The following is a 20,946-nucleotide window of genomic DNA, read 5'->3' on the forward strand; positions in this document are numbered from 1 at the left end:
CCTGGGAGCAACACGGGGCCTCACCCGAAACCCCTGCTTTCCTCACATCAATAAGTGTGTGAGGAAAACCCACATAATTCCATAAAATCCACCCGCACGGGCAGCCTCCCCTCAGGGATAAACCCCCGGGGGTCGTTTTTTTGCCGCCTGGAACCGCACCGAGAGCAGCGCGCGGGCAAGGTTCGCTTTAAAGCTTTATTTCAGCTTTGTTCGGTTGAAACAAATCCCTTAAACGTCTCTCTGGAGCACGGGGAGTTTGATATAATGGGGTATTTTCACCGTCCCTCACCCCGTCCGGCTCAGCCCGGCCCGTAGCGGGTTAAGCCGCGAACCCACAATGCCCCGCGCCCTGCAACGTCGGCGGCGCCGGGCGGGACCGGGCCAGGGCCGGGATCGGGATCGGAATCGGGACCGGGACCGGGACCGGGATCGGGACCGGCACACGGGCAGCAGTGCTGCTCTGCGTTGTGGTACGTCCCTATCCCCGCGGCTCCCCGCGCCGGGGCTGGCTGTGCCGGCTCCCCGCAGCCCAGCACAGCGCTGAGGTGGCGGCGCTGGGGCCCGGCCCCCGCTGTCACACGGGACGGTGCCGAGGGCGGGCCAGGTGCGGGTGCCAGGCTGGCGTGGCGGGCAGGAGGCGGCTGCCTTCCCGCTAGTTCAGCTGTTTCTATGCCTTGTTTTCTTGCCTAGAAAGCAGAGGCCGGAGGGCTCGGCGGAACCCGGCCATGTTCTGAGGGAGGGAGGCTGCAGGACGCCGCTGGGATCCGGGTACCGCAGGTGTGCCTGAAGGAATCGCCCTTCTCTCGGCTCGGTCAGGCGGGTGAGTGTGGAACTGCGCCGCTTTAAAACTATGCAGCGGTCTTTGATGTATTAGTGAAGGAGAACCGTGATAATTCCGTGGAGATGGGCGCAGTGTGTGATTCCAGAGGTTTCTCCAGCCTCTGTGGCCTTGTTGCGCTGGTGGGATTCACAGGGAGCCTTCAGGACCGTGAAGTCACCAGGCCACGTCACCCGCTGACTCTTCGTGTGCTGAATTGCAAAGCCCTGTGCAGGCTGGCTCTGAATTTGCTGCTGTGTCAGAGGAGCAAAGTCCTGTTATGTGTTATTTCCACTTCTAGTCCACTTCTGCCTTTTTGCTTGTTTAGCAAAGTAAAGATTTCATAACCAGGGAACTCCTATGGTGTACTTCTAGTTTCTGTTTTGGGAGCAGATTGTTTGGGAAGTAAGAGTATGAGATTGGTCTGTGTGATGCTTTCTCTTTCCACTTTCCTTGTCAATAATATTTATATCCTTGAATGGAAACTTACTCAGAAACGAAACATTTTCTTCTCTGCTTATGTCCATTTATATTAGATCAAAACAATGTATATTTCTTTAAGGTGGCTTTTTTCTTCAGGATTTAGTCAAGAAACTTAAACAGCACAGTGGTTATATATCCAGTCAGCTACCAGGGCTTGGTTTTTTGTTGGTAATCAATGATAATCTGAACCCTTAAAACTTTGTGGCAAAATCATTAAAATAAACTAGGCACCTCTAAAGACATTACCTGTAAGAAAGCATGACATTTTTATTTTGTCCTTTATTTCCAAATGCTTTGGTGGAGGAGGACAAAGTGAAAAGCTGGTGCCTTTAGTTACCTCCTCCATTTCTTGGCTGTCGTGGTGTGGATGAAGCTCTGCCTTCCCACCAGACAGATGTGGTTGGTTTGGGCAGGGAACTTGGTGGAATAGGTCTATGTTCAGATTGCAGTTGGCCAAAGTATTTCAGTTTTTGTTTAAAAAAAGTAATTTATGGCAGAACCAAAAGCAACTGCTTCCTCTGTCACCTTAGAGCTGGAGATCTGAAACTCATGTATAAACACTGAAGGGGGCTGGATGTTCAGTGCTGGAGGATGGATGTAACTTTCTGCTTTGTAGACAATTCCTGGCACGGGCAGAATTGGGGAGAGTGGGAAGAGTCTTTCCTGTTCAGCTCCAGCAGTGCTCATCTGCCATTGAGGCTGGAAGGCCTCTGCATGTAGACTGCCTTTGTTGGTTATTCTGATTGAAAACCTGTGAAAAAGGAGGAAAAATGATAAAGGAAAGGTAGGGGTAAGAGAATTGAGCATCCAGCCAAAGAGAGGAGCCTTGGAAGCTGTCAGTAATGTACAGGAAGATGCTGGGGAAATTAATTCCTGGGGAAGAGGCATTGATATGCAAAGATAAAGCAGCAATAATGGCAGAGAGGAGGGCCCAGAGGGTGCACTGTTGTCTGGCTGGCTATTCCTGCTGAGTTATTTACTTAATTTCTGTACTGCAGAAGGAGAATTCTCCATTGTCTCACCAGGAACAAATAGTGAAATTGAAGACATGGACTGGGAGTCATGTAAATGTGTTTATGGTTGTTATTTAGGACAAGCAAATGCATGTAGTGCTATCTCCCTCCCTGCTCACATGCACATGAGTAAGTTAAGGAAGATTAAATGTTATTGCTATTGGAAAAGGTGTGTCATTATATGAGGAGTCACTTGCCACACTTTCATTCTCCTGCTCTGAAAGTTACACAATTTTTATTATTGATAAAAATAACTGTGCCAGTTTTATTTTAATGCAGGATGACAGGAAGATTTTATTCACCGCTATTTGGAGTAACCTTCTGAGCCTAAAACACCTTTATCACAACTACCTGGTTTTGCCTAATACAAAGTAATTAAGACTGAAAAGGTAGCATGTTCTAAACATCAGTGAAAACACTGTCCCTTAAATTCCACAGAATTAAGCATTTGTCCACAAGATGTTCACAGAGGAATAAGTGCTTTAGATAAAAGGCAGTGAGCTCTGCTACAAACATCTGCTTTTAGCAGGTACAACACTGAGCTTTGTCCTCTCTGAGTCATGTTATCTTAGCTGGTGATGCACAGAACTATTTATTGTACTGCTCTGCTCTGGGGATTTCTGTGAAGTTGGTGTCAGTCATACAAAAGAAATGTTTCCTTACCTGTAGCATTTTACCTTTTAAAATGCCCTTCCTTTACTTATTAAAGATACATCGTCCCTCCATCCCCTCGGGCTGTGGCAGTTGTATGTGACAATCATTTACCTTCTAAAATTATTGTGACATTGTTAATTTTATTGATGTTCCAAGAACCTTTGACTATTTAGTCGAACAGCACAGTGAACCAGTATCAGAGAGTTGCATAAAGGCATTTTTGCCTCTCACACCAGTGTTTGGTGAAAATATCAACCTGCTGTTTTATGGTTTGTATTTTGACTGGCCAATCAGCTTGACATTTAGTGCTGTTTCTAGTCAGCTTGGTGACTTCTGTCTTCTATTACATCTTAGAAGTTTGTTTTCTGGAGTAGAAATTATAAGATGGAGAGGAAGTAAAAAGGGAGAACAGATGCTATTTATTCAAAGTTAATTTAAATATGATGCTATTAGTTGGTAATAGGAATTTATTTTTTATCTAAATTGCAGCCTTATGCTGCACCTTACACTATCATTCTTCAAATCATGAGTGCTTTATGTACTTTAGGTTTTTCCAGGCTGTGCACTGTGTGTGAATCACATTTTTTGTCTTAATGTGAATTTTATCCATAGCTTGACACTGCTCCCTGCTGTTTTCTGCATCATAAAAATTAGAGTGAAATGATGTGGTCTGCCAGCAAGACATGCCTGTTGAATTACAATTCTAATTTGTGTAAAAGGTCCCAATAATTGCCTTAATTTCTTAGAATTCAGTTGGCAAACAAACTCAATATTTCTGGAAAATTAGAAGTTCTTGTTTCATCTCGTAAGAGGCTCTTGTAGCAACGTGTTCTGCACTCTGAAGTGTAAGAGTTTCTGCTATTTTTTTGCGTAGGTCTGATGAGCTGTGTGCATGAGATTCCATGAAATCATGGATGTTGGGAAGTGCTTTCAGGAAGGGTGGTGGATGGGTCTGGGGGCAGCATCCACTAGAGTCTGTTTAGATACCACCTGTGACATAGAACCCCCCCACCCACTTTTCAGCCATGGCTGCATTGCACCTTTCCACTGATGGAGTTAAGATGAATAAATCCCCCCAAAAGTGCAAAGTAAATGGAAAAATAAGGTTGTGGGGGTTTATGGCGGTTTGGTTTGTCTGTTTTTCCTCTGCAGCTGGTTGTGAGTCAGTGGTTTAGATCCCAGGCTCTTGTCACAGAGCTGTGCTTGTGAGGTACTGAGTGTCCTACCAAAATCAAATCTGTAATTGTGACTTAGGTTTTTTTTCTTTTTCTCCCTTTGCAGAATCATGGCAAGTCCAAGAACAAGGAAAGTCCTCAAGGAAGTCAGAGCACAAGATGAGAACAATGTGAGAAAATTATGATCTTTAGATCAGTTTAGAATTGAATTTGCTTTTTGTCTACTCCAGATGTACACTGGCATCTGCTACAGCTGCTGTTGTCTTTGTGCTACGGCTCACTAATGCTAACATAGAAATTTGGGTATCTCATGTATGCATTACAATACATTGCTGCATATTTGGCACCAGTATTACAGAAGTTCTAGTAATGCTGGAACCCCTGGGGTCTTTTCAACAAGTGGTGTCTGGGGCACAACTTAAATTAAAATGCTCTATTTCAAGTAGCTTGATTATACCTTAAATATGATAATCCATAGAAAGATTCAGTTTTATTTATATCAATACATTCTATCTTGAGTGGTGAATCCAAACATAAAACTGAAGTTGTTGCACTGTATAAGCAATAAAGCTATTTCTAAAGAAAAAAATCTGTTTAGATCTGCTACCATTTACTGCCAAATTGTAGTGTGACTGAAAAAACGTTCCAAACTTTAAATATTGCATTTTTATTTTGCCAAGGAAACCTCAAGAATTCAGTTTGGTTACTTTCTTTCAAGGCAATGAAAATGAAGTCAGCACGAATTCTTTGCATAGTAATTTCTATTTGCTTGTCTGTATTTCCTCACTGGTTTTTGGTAGTTGGTGGAATAAATTTTATGATCCAAGCAGCATAAATAAATACCTGAAGGAAATTTATGATGTCAGGGAAGGTGTTTCCAAAAACTAAGAACCTTTCTGAAATTATTTTCAGTGTGTGGTGTTTTGATGATTTGCCTTTTTGAGCTGCTAAAACATCCCATGGGCAGTGATGCAGATTGCAGAGATAACTGTTTTTCTCTCACAGGTCTGTTTTGAATGTGGTGCATTTAACCCCCAGTGGGTGAGTGTGACCTATGGAATTTGGATCTGTCTGGAGTGCTCAGGAAAACACCGAGGGCTGGGAGTTCACCTCAGGTCAGCCTTGCCAACAGACCATGGACTGAGAGCTGCCTTACCTCAGGGTTCAGTGTGGCTGTGAACAGCATGTGTTGGTTTGGGATGTATAGAATGTCTCAAATCCAACATTTCACTGGCAGTTTTGCTTCATGCTCCTCTCCAAAGTGGGCTTTGCTCTCTGTGCCTTGTCTGTAACTAGTTGGGTCTAAAACTAGTCTAAAATCCAGCTTTATTCTGTTTAGGAGATTTCTTTTTTCTTTGTAATATTAATGGTAGTTTTTGTTTTCCAAGAACTGTGCTCAGCTGAGATGAGTGTCTATGGAATAAGAACTGTTATGGGTTCTGGAGACTCACAGTGTGTGTATGTAATAAGGCCAAAGTTATAGTTACTCAAATGAGGAAAGGAGAGAAAGTCCAGGAGGGAAATCACCAAAGCAAGGAGGCCATTCAGAAGTACATTCTTTGCTTTTTGAGGGGTGATTTGATGCTCATTAGTGAGTAGATGTCGCATAGGAAAGGAGCATTTGGAACTGTTCTGTATGTGGCATGGAAAAAAAGATGAAATTTCTGAGATGAGACATAAAATCATAGATTTGCAAAGGTTGGAAAAGACCTTTAAGATCGTCAAGTCCAACCATCAAAATACATGATAATAGACAGAAGAAGAAAGTTGCAGAGTGAAGTATGGGGAAAGTTTCTGTTACATAGTGGGTAGATTAATTTCTGGACTTTGAAGGAAGCTGCTTTTTCAGTCACTTGCCTTCTGTTGACTGTCTCCTTTAAATGCCAATAAGTGACATGATTTTGGCTTATTTCAGTGAGGATCTGCCCACCTTCTTATGATGATCTGTCTTTCTGTACTTGGAGAGTCTTCTCTAACATGTTTATACTCTCAACTTTTGAGATAGGTTGTAATAAGCTCTTTTTGTCACTGTTGATACAGCAGGAAATCATAGCAAGCTGTGATCTAATTTTTAATTTTTTTTAAAAACCTGTTTTCAGTTTTGTGCGTTCTGTAACCATGGACAAATGGAAGGATATTGAGCTGGAGAAAATGAAGGCTGGAGGTAACAGCAAATTCCGACAGTTCTTGGAGTCTCAAGATGATTATGATCCATGCTGGACAATGCAAGAGAAATACAACAGCAAAGCTGCAGCTCTGTTTAGAGACCAGGTAAGCTCAGTTTTGCTTGTGTCTTCACCTCTATGATCTGAAAATATAAAAATGCTTTGCAAGTACTTGGTTTTGAAAGGAGGGAAAGTTGTAATATTTTGAACCTCTGCAGTGGTTCTTGAAAAGGTAAATGTGAGAGAGTGAAATCCTGGAAGAGTTAATGGAAACCTGGATGAGTTAATGGCTCAAGTATTTGGCAGAAGAGAAAAGGAATGTTGTCCTGCCAGGGAGATAAGGTGGGGTTAGAAAAGAGTGTCTTGGGCAGGTAGGAGCTTTTCTGGACTAACTTCCTTATTTTGGGTAACTTTCTCTAATTTAGCCCAAGGGTAACCCAAAGGTCTGGTACCTCAGAGTTGGCAGTCCAGGACTGCCCACTTGGGACCCTAAAGATCTTGGAGTGCTTCTTCCCAAGTCTTGTAAGAGTTTTCTATTGAAATTTTCAGTTCTGCATTTAGCTGAGGTAGCTCGGATTTTCAGTGCTGCAGTTGAGTCAGTGGAGCTGTCTCAGTCCTCAGTTCACTACTTCAGCTGTGCAGGTCTATCCAAAGTGATTTTTGATAAATCTTTAGTGTATGCAGTAACATACAACAATAATGTAGTTCTATTCCTCCATTATTGTGTGCTTACATCTCTTCATTAATCCGGTTCTTCCTCTTCAAACCAAACCTGCCTCTTTGAGGAAATTGTCTATTTTCTATTTCAGTTGCCTGAAGTAAAACCAGTGTTCAGTTCAACATCACAGCCCAGGAGTCAGAAAAAAAATTGTTTCTTGTGAAACAAAGTTAATTGATCCAGCAGCAGATTGGAAAAATGACTTGTCCTTATGTTACAGAACCGGTTTATAATTTGTATGAGATCTCTGACTTGGCATTCTTGATTGTTCTGCCTCTTGTAGGTAGCTACAGTAGCTGAAGGCAAGGAGTGGTCGATTGAAACTTCTCCTGCCAGGAACTGGACCCCACCTCAGCCTAAAATGTCTCTGTCTTCTGCTCACCGGTACGTGCCCTGCTCACCCACTGTTGGTACAGACACAGCATCAGGTGCAGACACAGCATCAAAACCTGATGGTTTCATGTCTGCTGGGTTTACCCTGTTGGTGCTGGTGTCTGAACAAGCTGAAGTTATGGAGGATGAGGTAACAGGACTTTGTTTTTATAATAATTCCCACCCCTTGCACCTAAACCTTAAACCATGGCAGAGAGAAGTGAGAGCAGGGGACAAGCCATGCTTGTTTTATCCTGACTTATAATGCACCTGAAATGACACATTTGTGTCACTCACATGTAGTGTGTGACATCCTCATCTTAACTGTGAGGCTGTGTCAGTTTGGGGTTGGATGCCAGGGAAAAATAAACAGACTTTTCCCTCCTGGTGCTAATTACCAGGGGAGCATCAAAGCTCTGTACCACAGCAATTGCATTGTTCTGCTTTTGCATGTAGTGTTTGTTACTCTGTGCACTAAAGATCCAAATTAGCTGCAAAAGCAGTTGTAAATCAAAGGAACAAGAGCTTCATGCCTTTTAGTGGTTGCATTAGAGTTCCCTTCTTGATAGATGAAATAAATAATCAATTTTTATCCTGGATTATGGTGATATACATCAAGCTGCACTGCTGAGCTAGTGTTTTTTGCTTAACATGGCTTTGATTCTTCGATGTTTTATTTCAGTTCTGCTGGACAATCTCAGACTGCAACTGCCTCTTCTGACAAGGCTTTTGAAGACTGGTTAAATGATGATGTCAGCTCCTACCAAGGGTAATGCAATATTTACTGACTTTGAGTGCCTCTCTCTCTAGCCTAACAAAACGTTTGAAGTATTGAATAGAAAGTTTGTAACTCCAAATATTATTTTGGTGGATTCCAAATCAGAGAATTCTAATTATATGTTGTACCTTACAGTGATTTGAGTTAAACAGAGGCATTTATAAAGCTTCTTTCATTCCTTTTCTCATTTTCATGTATCACTTTATTAGGATTTACTCAGCTTTCTGATGTCAGTGATCTGTTAAACCTGGAGAATCATTAGGACCACATTAGCTTGCACAGAGGAAATTGTATTGTGCTAGGATTCCTCAGTGGATCCTTGGTGTTTGTATGAAGTGAGTAATTTTGTATTTTGGGTGCTGGGTGCTACAGGACTTTCTTTTCCAGGTGCAAAAACAATTGTCATTCTTCCATGCTTTTCTTGTTCAATGTTTGTAATGGCTGCATGCTGATCCAGGTATTGTTTATTCCTTTTCCTGTGGTAGTGGCCAAGAGAATCGCTATGTGGGGTTTGGGAACACAGTAAACCCTCCAAAAAAAGAGGATGACTTCCTGAATAATGCCATGTCCTCATTGTACTCGGTAAGGAATTGCTTGGAGCTTTCTGAATTACTGTTTTCTTCTAGTTTAGCACCTGTTATGGCAGAATATGAATGGAGAGGAGAAACTAAAGACTGCAGGTGGATATGGAGAGATGCAGAGTATTGTTTGTATTCTCAAAGAGTGAAGAAGATAACTGGTGGACTTTAAAAGGCAAAATGGAGAAACTTGAGCAGAATTTAAGAAATGTGTCTGGTAGCAATTCATAGAAATAAGTGAGGATATAGCAATGGATTAAGAAATAATAATCAACAGGGCTGAAGGAAAAATGTGATTACCTGTAGGGAATAGCTCTAAATCTGTTAACCATCTTAAGGATGTTCAGAGGAAAACAACTGAAATGTGTGTGTATGTGGGTGCCAGAAGCCCTGAGCAGTGGTGAAAACATTTAAAATACTTGTGACAGGGTGTGAAGAGATAACAGCATATGGCTGAACAGTTGTCACGATTCAAGTAGAGATAGAGAAAGATGCATTGTTGAAATAAAATGGGAATAAAGTCAGAGGCAGTCAGGGCCATACTGGTGCTTTGATAAGGCTCCAAAGTCACAGTGCTGAACAGTATTTGGGGTTAGGGGCCAATAGCCCTCTGTAGAGCCTCACTGGCCTAAGTACTCACACCAGGGTTCCACTGTTAATTCAAAATAAATAAATAATTTCACTACAATTTACCAGGGGAAAGGTAATGCCTGAGCCTTTGAACAGGGTGATCACCATATTCCAGGTGATCCCACAGGCTGCTTGGTATAGATCAGCTAAATATTTTCTCGGTGTCTCACAGTTTTTAGGCCAGAGAGTTCAGAGAAGAAAGCACACTGCAGTGTATTGCAGGTGAGCTAAGACAGCTGAGGAGAGGTGACACTGGTCCTGTTCCTGTGAGCCATTCTTTGAGTCCAGATCTCCCTTCACATCCTGGCTGGAATGCCCTCGTGTGAGCACAGACAGACATTGCAGTGTGCCCTGAAGTCCTGTATTTCTGGGAGGCTGAGTTCCTTACATGGGTGTTCATCCTGGTGAGAAAAACAATTTGCCGTTCACTGCATGGGAGGATTTTTCCCCACACTTGTAGCCATTTTTAGCAGAGCAACATCCAAAGCACTCTGACTTCTTCAAATTTACACAAATATTGGAAGTTCATCACTAGATTTCAGTTAAATGAAGGGCTCTAATTTTTCTCTCAGTAGCAGGTTGTTCTTATGACTACAGGACAAGCTGTATTAGAGCATTTTGACTTAAGCTAATCTGTTTTAATGAAAACTTGGTTATTTGCTATTATTATTCACAAGTAGCTCATGACTTTCTTGCTTTCTTTAAAGGGATGGAGCAGTTTTACAACTGGAGCAAGCAAAATTGCCTCAGCTGCTAAAGAGGGTGTAAGTAAATAAAATGGGGTTTAGTTAGCAGTGGAATGCCAGAGGTGGTGATATGGATATTCTCTTTTCACTGTGAAATTCTGCCAAAGCTCCATTACCTTGGAGAGGATCACACAGCATTTCTAAATGCATGTCTTTAAAAATCAAAGGGTTTATTCCAGGTAAACCTGAATGTATTTGCTTCTCTTCACAGGCTACCAGATTTGGATCTCAAGCAAGTCAAAAGGTGATTATAGATTTAGCTCTTACTCAGTCTAATTGTCTTTAAGTGCCATGTGTTTGCCTGCACCAATTGACTTAGATTTGATCATCAGCAGATCCAGTGTGTTTTGCCTTCATAGTGCACAGCAGTGTTTAGTTGTAGCTTTTGATTCCATGGGAATTGCAATCAGCTGCAGTGATCAAATTAAGCAAGAGATAAACAGGGATACTCTGCTGTTTGCTCCTGTTGGATGTATTGGAGAGCCTGCAGAGCTGGCAGACTTAACATACCTCTGTTTTACTTCTGTGACTCTTAAATGTGCTTGAAGTAGTTTTCTTAGTGATACAATACGGTGCAAGCCATCTTCTCATGGCTAAAGCCTAGTAAGATGTTAGAAATTTGAACTGCTCAATATTATTAATAAATCAACTTGCTTGTGTGTGTTTTAAAAAGTAGCAATGACAAAAGGATTTCATTTATCAAACTGGGGTTAAAACAGAGACAGTCAGACCTGATTACACAGGGCTCTGACATAAGATCTGTCTTTGAGGAAAAGTTTTAAATCAAATATAAAAATGTATAAAAGAATAGGATTCTTAATTTGCCTGGTTCTGAGTGAGATGCTAATATTTATAGATGGTTTAGGAATTTTAATTGAATTGTAACTCTTGTGTATGTGCAGCATTAGCCTGGTTTGCTTTCTGATAGACACAGAAAGTATTGCTCAAAACCAATGTGCAGGTGCTGGTGTTCAGACAGGTCTATGCACTGGGATATTAATCCTTCTAATGGCCAAACTTGGACACGTTTGCTGCAAAAATGTCTTGTTAAAGCACCCAAACTTCCTGCTTCAAAGCTTTGAAGTATTTACTGCTTGGCTTAAGAAAAACTAAGTTTTCTACAGGTCTTCCTTTTCACTCCCTCTGGATTTTTTTTTTTAGAAGCTGCTATTTCTGTAGTATTATTAATAAATATAGTATTTAGTTTAAAGCTCATCACATCTACTGACAAGGACCACAGCAACATGGTACTCTAGAATCTAAGCTGTGTTACTGAAGGTTAAATTTTGTTCCTGGAACTTCTGACCCTTTTCAGAACAGATTTAACACATTTTTGTATCCACTACATTGGCTAAAAGTGTACTTGGGGCCCAATGACCAAACACATTTCACTATTTCTCTTGTCAGTAGATGTTAAAAGTTGGAAAAGGTTCTTGCTACTTAACTTGCCTGAAAAAATGCTGCCAAATTTTTGCTAAAAACTGCTTCTGCCTTCCTTGCTCTTTTCTCTTTTGCTCTCTGGGTAAAGTTTTGGGGCTACAAGCAGCAGCCAGAGCCGGTAACACCCTCAACATCTGTTCTTGTGCATGGACTCCTTGTCTGTTCGTGCTGAATATGTGCATTTGCTCCTGAGCTGTCTTTTCTTTTTCTGCCTTACGTCAAACCTGTTTAGAATAATGTTGTGTGTTTTGTATGGTAACATTTCTTCAAACCTACTTAAAATCTGTGAAGTTGGATAGAGATACCCAAGCTGTGCACTGTCTGAAAATTGACTGTGCTGCTGTCCACACTCTGGTGATTTCAGGATTTCTGTTTGCACGTCTGCCCCAGGAATGTGCCAAGAGCTGGGTCAGACATTGAGTGAAATGTTTGTAATGGAGTGCTGTCCTAAATTCAGCAATAGGAAGGAAAGATGAAGTGATTTAGATGAAAATACAGTTGTACCCAAATCTTTCCATTCCACATTTACAAAATTATGTGGTTGAGTAAGAGGGATCAGATAAGAATTCTTCCTAATTCTAGCAGTGACTCCACATGGACGCCTGAACTGTTAGTCTGTGTGTGTTACACTCTTTATTATAAAACATAAACAGTTTGCTGGGTTCAGTAGACTCGAGAAGGTTTTTTCAAAGGTGAGAACAGCCCTCTCTTGTTTTTCTTAAACACTGTGTAGCCTCACTTCCAAAGGTAGCAAGCCCTTTGTGATTTGCATTCATGTTTCTCACTAGATGGGATTTCCTTTTGCCTTTGCTTCTCAAAGAATGTTTATCCTGTAAGGAGTGAAAGTACTGGAGTTAGTGGCTGGAAAAAGGGGAGATCCTGGGAATGCTGTGGCTGAGGGAAAGGCTTCTTAGACACCTGAGAGTCTGAGGAGGAAAGTTGTTTAAGGTGCTCCATTCCCAGGAGGAACATGAGTGAAGGTTCACACCCTGACCAATGGTAATAATCAAATATGAACCCTAGGAAATGAAACTTAATTGCCTGGAATATTGGCCCTTTTGGATTAACCAGGATAATTCTGGAGGCACTCAGTATGATATGGTAATTCTGAAGAAAGTTTAAATCGGTCAAAAACCACTACATAAGCCTTTGACAGCCTTTGTAGGGCAAGGAATGATTTCAAACTCTTCTAAACCTGCTGTCCTTGTCAGCATTGCCTTAGGAAAGTAATTTGTGACTTAGACTGTGGGCTTACATTTTTGTAAACTGCCTCTGAAGTACAATATCCTTGTGCATCTTGTTCTGGATTGCAACAGATTTCTGAAGTTCATTCTTTTTTCTCCCTGCAAACCTGGAGCTTTAAAGAAAACAAAACTCTTCTGTCACAGCTTTGGCTCTTGTGTATTACTCAGAAACACTTGGGCTCTTACTAGCAGATGATAATTGGAGCACTACAAGACAGAGAAATTGGAGGGAAATCAGCCAAAAAGATCTAAATCTACAAGTAATTTAATTAGTATGGAAAAATAAGGGGCAATGAGGACAATTCTTCCAAATGTTCAGCTGCAGGCATTAGCAAGGGGCCCATCCTTGAAACTGTTGCTTGGTTTTACCATTGCTTCTGCTTCAAGTGCAAGGTCAGACTTTGCTTGGGCTCTGGGCATCTATTGCCATGTGTCTCTGATTTTAATTTATTGTCTTTTAATGTCTCCTGCAGCACTTTGCTGTGTGTGCTTTTCAGCTTATTCTGCTTGTACGAATCAAAGCAAAAGGCTGCTTGTGTTCTTGGAGATACTGCTGAGAAATGAGCCTGCAGAAGGTGTTGGCTGTGGGTTTTTATTGGGTTTTTTAAAAAGAAAATATAACTGACTTTGTTTTTGTTTTGCTTTTAAATAGGCATCAGAGTTAGGTCAGACATTAAATGAAAATGTTCTCAAACCTGCCCAGGAAAAGGTAACTGGTAATTTCTGCTAGTAAATGGCTTGCAGAAAAATGCTTGTACTCACTCAGTGTGGTTGATTCCTCCTGCCTCCTGCCACAGCTGCCCAGGTTCTCAGGGGGTTTTTCTGTAAAGGGGAAACATCAAACAACTCAGAGTTAGGCTGTTATCAGAGAAATGTTAATGAGGGTAAACTCCCTACACCTACCTTTCTCATGTCCACCAGAGTCTGTCACATTCTTTCTTCTTAGATACCATTTTATAGATTTCATGCTTTCAGTAATGGAAGATGGAACAAGAGGAAAATGCACCCTAAATGGATACAAAATCAGTTGTTTATATATATATATATATATTTATATATTAGTAGTTGTATTTTGGAGTGTGAAGTTCCTAGTGTTCTATCTACCTGCCAGCTTTATTTTAATTCAGTAAAACACCTTTGAGCCATTTGAAGAGAATGTTTTAATCATACTACAAACTAATTTCTCTTCCATTACCTTTATTAATTCACCATTCTTTACGTGGCATTTCAAACAATAGGAGGAGACTCTAATTGGTTTTCTATTCCCTAGAATTATCCACAGCTTATTTCATAGAGCTTAGATTAATTCTTTTCAGGCGTATTTTTAGGGTGCATTTCCTTAAACTGATTTTTATTTTGTAGGACAGTTTAATGAGAAATTATGCATTCTGTGTTTAAAAAAAAAAAAATCCATTTTCCTTAGGATGTTGTGCTGTTAATTCTAAATAAGTGTTACTTTCTGAAATAAGTATTCACTCTATGGTTATACAAAGTCATTTGCTTTGGAACAACTGCCATTTATTAAGTGGTGAAAGGTTCCTGTTGTATTGTGTTCCACCAAAATTCAAAGGCCTTTTAATATTTAAATAAGCATCTATAAAAGATAGAGAATAAAAGGGATCTGCTAAGTTTCTAAACACAATCATCATACACAGTAGAATATATTGATAAAACTTCATGTTTGCAAATGTTTTTTGTACTGGTGTTTTTATGTTCAACAGTAGTGTAGTGATACCTGAACTGTGTTTAAAGGATACCTTCCTCAAACTGGGTGTGATACCTTCCTCAAACTGGGTTTTTAGCCACAGAAAATTCCCACAAACTCAAAGAACTGAGTTTCACTCCACTATAGGTCAACAGTCTTCATAAATAATTTTCTTAACTTGGTTAGTTTTGACTTAAATCTATTTTGATTCAGTCTGGGGTTGGGTTTTTTGACATTTTAGCTGTTAAGCACAAATGAGCTTGTCTGGAGATTTCAGTAATAAACTTCAGTAATAATTACAGTTTGTTTTATGACTAATTACCAATACTTTGGTCCACATAGGTGAAAGAGGGGAAAATATTTGAGGAGGTCACCACGGGGGTATCGCAGTTGGCCAGCAAGGTATGAGGTGGCCTGCCTGGCTTTAAGGAGGCCAGAAAAGTCAAGCCAGTCTCCATATTCTTATGAAAAATAATACAAAACCCCAGTGCAGCTTTGCTCTGTGCTTGTGTTGAATAGAGAAATTTGGAAAATGGATTTTTCAGCAGGCAGCACTTCTATTGGGGTGTTCAAAGCTGCACAGGCATGGTGGTGTCCTGTTTGTGATTTGAATGAGGACATGGGGTGGTTATAAACAGCCAGTGTCTCAAAAGAGCAAAGAAAACGTGTGAGGGAATATGGAGACAGCTTGTGTTCACTGTTACAGTAAAACCTGCTAATGCTCTGCACCTTTCTCTTTGCCTTCTGCTGCTCTCGGTGCTCGGATGTGGTAAGTGCTGTGTGAGGCTGCCCAGCACAGAAACCCTGCACAAACTAACACCTGCTGGGGTGACCTGCATGGTGGTACCCAGGAATGTGTGTCTGCTAGCACTGGGAAAGTCAGCACTGGCAGCTCCCCCATAGACCAGCTCAGTGTCTTAGGTTTTGGTACTATTTGAATAAAGTAAAATAAACTATGTTACCTGTTCTCTTTAGAGCCTGGCAACTCTCAGGCTGAATTCTGGGATTCATCCTCCCTATCCCTAACTCAGAATAGTACCTTCCATGGTGTCACTTCAGAAGTTGTATTTCTAATCCAGTTCTAGGACTCAACTTTTGGCCTGTTTTACGAGGGTAGTGAAATAATGCTGAAACAGAGTGAAAGTAGCTGTGTAGAACAGTACAATTATAAGTACAGATTACATTAATCATAAAGCATCAGTGCTTTCATTAAGTTTAATTTTATATAAGGACTAATTCCAGTATTTTTGTCAAGGAAGTCTAGGAGAGAATTCAAAAGGTGTTTCAGCAATGGGTGGAAAAATCTAAACCTGACCTGCTTCCCACCTCTTCCAAAGAGGTGCTGTTAAATGTATGTTCTTTACATCCTCCATGTCACTGCCCTTCAAAAACATTATTGAGCTGTGAGATAAATGTGTTTGACTTATGGGAAGAAGTGGAGAAATTTGTTCTGGCTTTTGCTGTTGGATTTGGCAGAGACGTTGGTTCAGTTCAAATGAATGGAGTTTCTTTTTTTTTTTTTTTTTTTTTTCTCTAGGTTCAGGGAGTTGGCAGTAAGGGATGGAGAGATGTCACCACTTTCTTTTCAGGCAAACCAGATGATAATTCTGACAGGTAATTTTTTGTTCTTATTTTCTATCTCTTTGAACACATAATTTTATCTCCTGTACATTCTCTGCAGTATAGTAGTGAAAGGTAATTTTTCAATATTAAAAATTTATTCTGGCTTTGCTGATAGCCCTCCTCTATATAATAGGGAAGAATTCAAAATAACTTTGTTTATAACTGTTTTTAAACTGAGGAAAAAGCAGTGCACAGATTTTGGTTTAAAAAGTTACTCCAAATGCACATTCCCTTTCCCTGGGCCTGTTAAATCTCTTAACAAAATCTGTGAATTAGACAACAAGCTTATGTCATTTGGAGCAATATTTAATTCTTCCTTTATCATCAAGGGGTTTTTTTAAGCAAAGAGCAGTAAAATTATGATTTTCTTTGGGGTCATTTATTTTTACTGTTATGTTTGGCATAACTAATTTATTTCTACTTTCCTTTTCCCCCACCCCCCAAAAGACCAGCTGAGGGAGACAGCTACCAGAACAGTGGAGGGGAGGGCTACCAGAACAATGCTGTAGATCAAAGCTTCTGGGAGACCTTTGGCAACTCAGATCCACCAAAAGCTCATAAATCTCCAAGCAGTGAGAGCTGGACCTATGTGGACAATTCCACAGAGAAGAAGAGCTCGGATAGCTGGGACGTGTGGGGCTCGGGAACGGTCTCCAACAAGAACAGTAACAGCGACAGCTGGGAGAACTGGGAGACCAACTGGGAGAACACAGGAGGGGAGAGCAAGACCAGAAAACCTCCTAAGGCAACAAAAAATGCATGGGATGACTTTTAGAACTCTGTTAACCCTGCTCTGCACAGCTGGGAAAGGGAGGCTGTGCTGGCTGATGGAGGGGAGGAAGTTTTACACACACCTGGAGTATCATGGTTGACCTTTCTGATCTGTTTGTGCTTCCCATTCATTCTCCTTCCTTCTACCCCGGTATAGGGAAAAAAAAAGTAGCATCTGAATCTTTTCTTACATAAAGGTGGCTCTCCCTTTTTTAAGGATAGTGATAAGTATATTCTCCTTGCACTATTGGAGCTGGCTACAGCAACTTCCTTAACACAAATGTTAAAGGAAAGAAATCAGTGCAAGGACACTTCCATGGCACAGCCTTGCATGTGTAGGTTAATAGGTGTTCATCCAGTCCTCATCTAATTGGAGATTTGGGGTGTTTAATGCAAACAAAGGACAGGGTGTGACTGGGAAAGACAGCCATTAACTGGGCAAGCTGCAGTTGGATACATCGAGTTTCAATGCCTTATGGATTGCTCTGACTACAGGAGGTCTGGCAATTCAAGATGATCTTTAACATATTTTTTATTGGAGCTTTGTTTTTAAACATTGTGATATTATTATTATTATTATTTTTAGTAGTCGAAAGCTTATTTTTCCCCTGTAGAATTCAGAAGGAATCTAGAGCTAGATAATTACTTGTGTAAATTTACAGGTTTGACCTGAACTCTCAAGGGATATCCAGAATGGCTCTACTTGCCCACCTTACTCAAGGGATTGAGTTTGCACTGTGCAGCTCTGCTACACAGAAAAGCAAAGCTGGGGTGTTTTCCTTCCTCACCTAAGCCCTTTCCCCTGAGTATTTTATGTACTCTCTTTTTTCTCTTTCTTCCTTCTACCTATGTAGTATTTTATTAATGCTGTTCAAAATGAAGTCTTTCTGCTGCTTATGTCACTCTGGACATCTGTTTGGCAACCTGGCAGAAAAAAAAAAAATTACAAAGAAGATTCCAGCAAGAACAAAAGGGTGGAAAATACAAGAACATTGAGGAAAGAGCCTGGCAGCAAGCCCTTTTCAAGATGAGTAGATGTCTGGATTTAATAGTAAAATTTAATTTAAGCAGATGTTTTCCAAACTATTCTTTAGTGTGTTAAGCTGTATCTCTGTTTCTGTCATATATTTCTCCATGTTTTCTTCCTGGATCTTGTTAAAGAAACACTATTTTGGAAACTTGAGAAACTCTTTGTCAGCATTAAGGACTGCAACAGGAGATTCAGTTACGTGTCAGTTTTGACCCAGCAAATTGCTTTGCATGACACAAACCATAACTTCTAGAGAAGAATTGTGACTTTCAACATCCAAGTTATCACAGGTATCCCATTTTATTTTGAGGGGTGGGTTGTGAATGTACCCTCAGCACGAAAACAATCAGCTCGCTTGAAAACTCAAATCATGATCTTCTCTGTGATCTGCTTTTCCAGCATGGAGTTCTTTCTGTGAACCCTGTAAATCCCATTACTTACCTAAAAAGCCTTTGCTTTTAAAAACTGATTAATTTGTTCAACAACCAACCAAAGGTGTCAAAGTTACCTTAAATAACACTCCACTTCTTTTACTCCTCACAGAGGTTTTTTGAGCAGATAGTAGTATCAGTAGTTGGAAAAGGAAAGAAAATTAATTTCCTCATAAGTAGCAGATTTTAAAGGCCCAAGTCTGAGTAGCTCTATTTACAGCCTGAATCTGTATTTCTATTACTAGGATCTTTCAGATGGTGAACAGAATATTTTTCCAGTCTTCCCTTGCCCTGTTCTGTGAGAGTTGAGATTTCTCTTTTTTCCCCTTTGCTTCTCCTGAGAGCGTGGTCTGAAGCTCGTGGTCTCCGAGCCTCTGCAGCAGGACCCAGAGCTGCTCAGACCCCAGTGCTGCTCCAGGCTGAGCCATTCCCAAGGTGTCCCTGCTGTCACAGACCCTTTGGAAGTGCCAAAGGCACGAGAGCTCTCAGTTTGCAATGCTGCTCATGGTACTATTGGCAGTAGTTCACAGCCTGCATTAAAACAAGGATTTTTTTTTATACTTTTTCTCCAGTTCTAAGTAAACTTTGTCATAGCTTAGCTGCATATCAAACATAGCTTTGGTTTTTTATGCTTAGACCTCTGTTGCCTCCTTGTCAGTGTGTCTGCTGCCCAGTCTGAAGCTGATTCAGCTTCTTATGTACAAGTTTCTCTTTCATAAACCTCCTGAAATGGCTCGTGGCAGGAAAATCTTTATTTCAGTCCACTCAATCAGTGGTATTGTGATGTGTGTGTGCACATTCCCCTCAGCTGTGAGCTTTTCCTGGGACAAAAGTGGTTTATTTATGTATCACTTGCAGCCACAATTGGCATGAGCCATTTGTTTGTTCTTCTGATTTGATTTTTGTAGCTTTTGAAACTTTTATGCTCTAAATCAAACAGCCAGAGAGCCCTGCTCAAGGCAAAAGTTTTGGGTAAGGATTTTTCCTCCAGTTGAGACAGGGACAGAACAGTTGACAGTTCTCTTTCTGCAGTGTTGAAGGGAAGCAACAAAATGCTAGAACTGACAGAATATCCAAATAAACCAGTATAATGGCAGAAAGTGTAACTGCAGACACAAAACCAGTGTGCCAGCTGGTCAGTTTGATGGGCAAATGAGCATTTTTTAATGACTTGTCTGAGCCTGAGTGTGTGATCATGCCTTCCAGAGGAAAGGACAAAATAAGGGCATTTTCTTTTTGCACACCCGCTGTTTTATTGAATTTTACTTTTTTTCAGAGTAGGTGGCTGGGAGGTTTCTGCACTATGAGGAAATGCATCCCATCAAGTTGCACATGCGGAGCAAGTGTTCATGAATCAGATTTTTTTTATTTTTTAATTCCTCCTCCTCTCCCCCAGATCCTCCCCTTTTGGCCTGATGAGGAGCAGAGGCATTGAGTGCAGGCTGCTGGAGCTGAGGCTGCCTGGCTGAGTGAGGATCCAGCCGTGGATCTGAGCCTGTGGTTTGGCAGGGCTGTGGTGTCACCAGGGCTGTGCTCCCCTTCCATCCCACTCCTGGAGTCACAGGCGTAAGTCACACCAGCAAACTGCCAGGAGATATTCAATAGGTGAAATTGCTGCACCAGTTAGACATTGCAATGGCTGGTTCAAATCCCCTGGTGACCAAACTTATTTCTTTGTATGGCTTCAACTTTGGAAAATACAAAGCAGTTGGATTCCTGCAGGTAGTTTGATACAAGAAGAATGTCAAGAAATCAAACTAAGTGCCACTTGCAAAAGAGTGAAAGTCCTGGAGAATGCTCCCAAACATAATCCTGGGAGTTAGGGATTATTTTAAAATGTTTCATTTGTGTCTTGGAACCTGTTAATAATAAGTACAATTCAAGAAGTGCTTGGCCAGCTCTCCCTCATGGTTGAGACTTCAAGGATAATGCTGCTGCTTTTATTTTCCAGGCCAGACTGTAACATTCCATGGGTTCATAATGTACTTGTCAGTGTAATGGTCTGTGCAATAATTTAACAAGTGTAGATAAAACCTTTGTTTAATCCAGGATACATTTAAAGATACAGTGGTCCTCTGGAGAGTAGCAGTCTACACAAGTATTTCAGTTCTTAGCTTATTTTGGCTGAAATACTAAATTTCAGTGACCCAAGTAAAGGTTTTAGCAATCAGTGATTTAAACAGAAATCAAGAAACATTTCCATGGCTGTTATTAAGAGTCTGATCTAATGGCTGAGTGGCCTCTAGCTGCAGAACCCTCTTTCATTTCCATGCCAGCAGAAACTTGGTCAGTCTGGAGTACTGTATCTTTAATTTTCCTGCTCTGTTTATTTGTGAAGTTCACAGGAATGGCTATTTCAGTGAACACTATTCATTGTTCTGTAGAGTGGTTCTGGACTTGAACTGCAGTGTCATCTTTTAAAGAGTATTATAATAAAGCAAAGAGATATGGAGCAGAACGGTGGTCAGCCCTTTTTCAGGAGACTTCAGTTAATTTTCAACCCAGGTGCTGGTGTCGGGCATATTCCTCCTTGCCAGTAACAAAGGGGAAAAGAAGCTGCCAACATTAATAGA

At 40.8% G+C, this 20,946-nt stretch overlaps 1 protein-coding gene across 2 annotated transcripts; it reads left to right on the forward strand.

Moving 5' to 3' along the window:
- Window positions 1-378: 378 nt before the first annotated feature.
- Window positions 379-20,821, forward strand: ARFGAP1 (ARF GTPase activating protein 1). Of its 2 annotated transcripts, XM_083873000.1 has the most exons (14): window positions 379-470; window positions 691-820; window positions 4,249-4,312; window positions 5,148-5,257; window positions 6,242-6,413; window positions 7,309-7,409; window positions 8,080-8,166; window positions 8,661-8,757; window positions 10,091-10,147; window positions 10,341-10,373; window positions 13,466-13,522; window positions 14,861-14,920; window positions 16,056-16,132; window positions 16,589-20,821. In XM_083873000.1, the coding sequence occupies exons 3-14, from the start codon at window positions 4,253-4,255 to the stop codon at window positions 16,914-16,916; spliced, it is 1,239 nt and encodes a 412-aa protein (XP_083729126.1). In that variant the 5' UTR covers window positions 379-470; window positions 691-820; window positions 4,249-4,252; the 3' UTR covers window positions 16,917-20,821. The 2 variants fall into 2 exon arrangements, with proteins under 2 accessions (XP_083729126.1, XP_083729127.1); XM_083873001.1 differs by lacking the exon at window positions 379-470 and having other exon boundaries at window positions 599-820.
- Window positions 20,822-20,946: the final 125 nt, after the last annotated feature.

This window comes from Zosterops lateralis (assembly GCF_965231275.1).
Source record: "Zosterops lateralis genome assembly, chromosome: 16".
NCBI lineage: Eukaryota > Metazoa > Chordata > Aves > Passeriformes > Zosteropidae > Zosterops > Zosterops lateralis.

What these genes read in the sequence shown, in the direction of transcription:
- ARFGAP1 (XM_083873000.1), top strand. Translation starts at nt 4,253, where the DNA reads ATGGCAAGTCCAAGAACAAGGAAAGTCCTCAAGGAAGTCAGAGCACAA. An exon ending in GAGCACAAGATGAGAACAAT is followed by an intron (nt 4,313 to 5,147) that starts GTGAGAAAATTA and finishes TTTCTCTCACAG; the next exon opens with GTCTGTTTTGAATGTGGTGC. An exon ending in CAGCTCTGTTTAGAGACCAG is followed by an intron (nt 6,414 to 7,308) that starts GTAAGCTCAGTT and finishes TGCCTCTTGTAG; the next exon opens with GTAGCTACAGTAGCTGAAGG.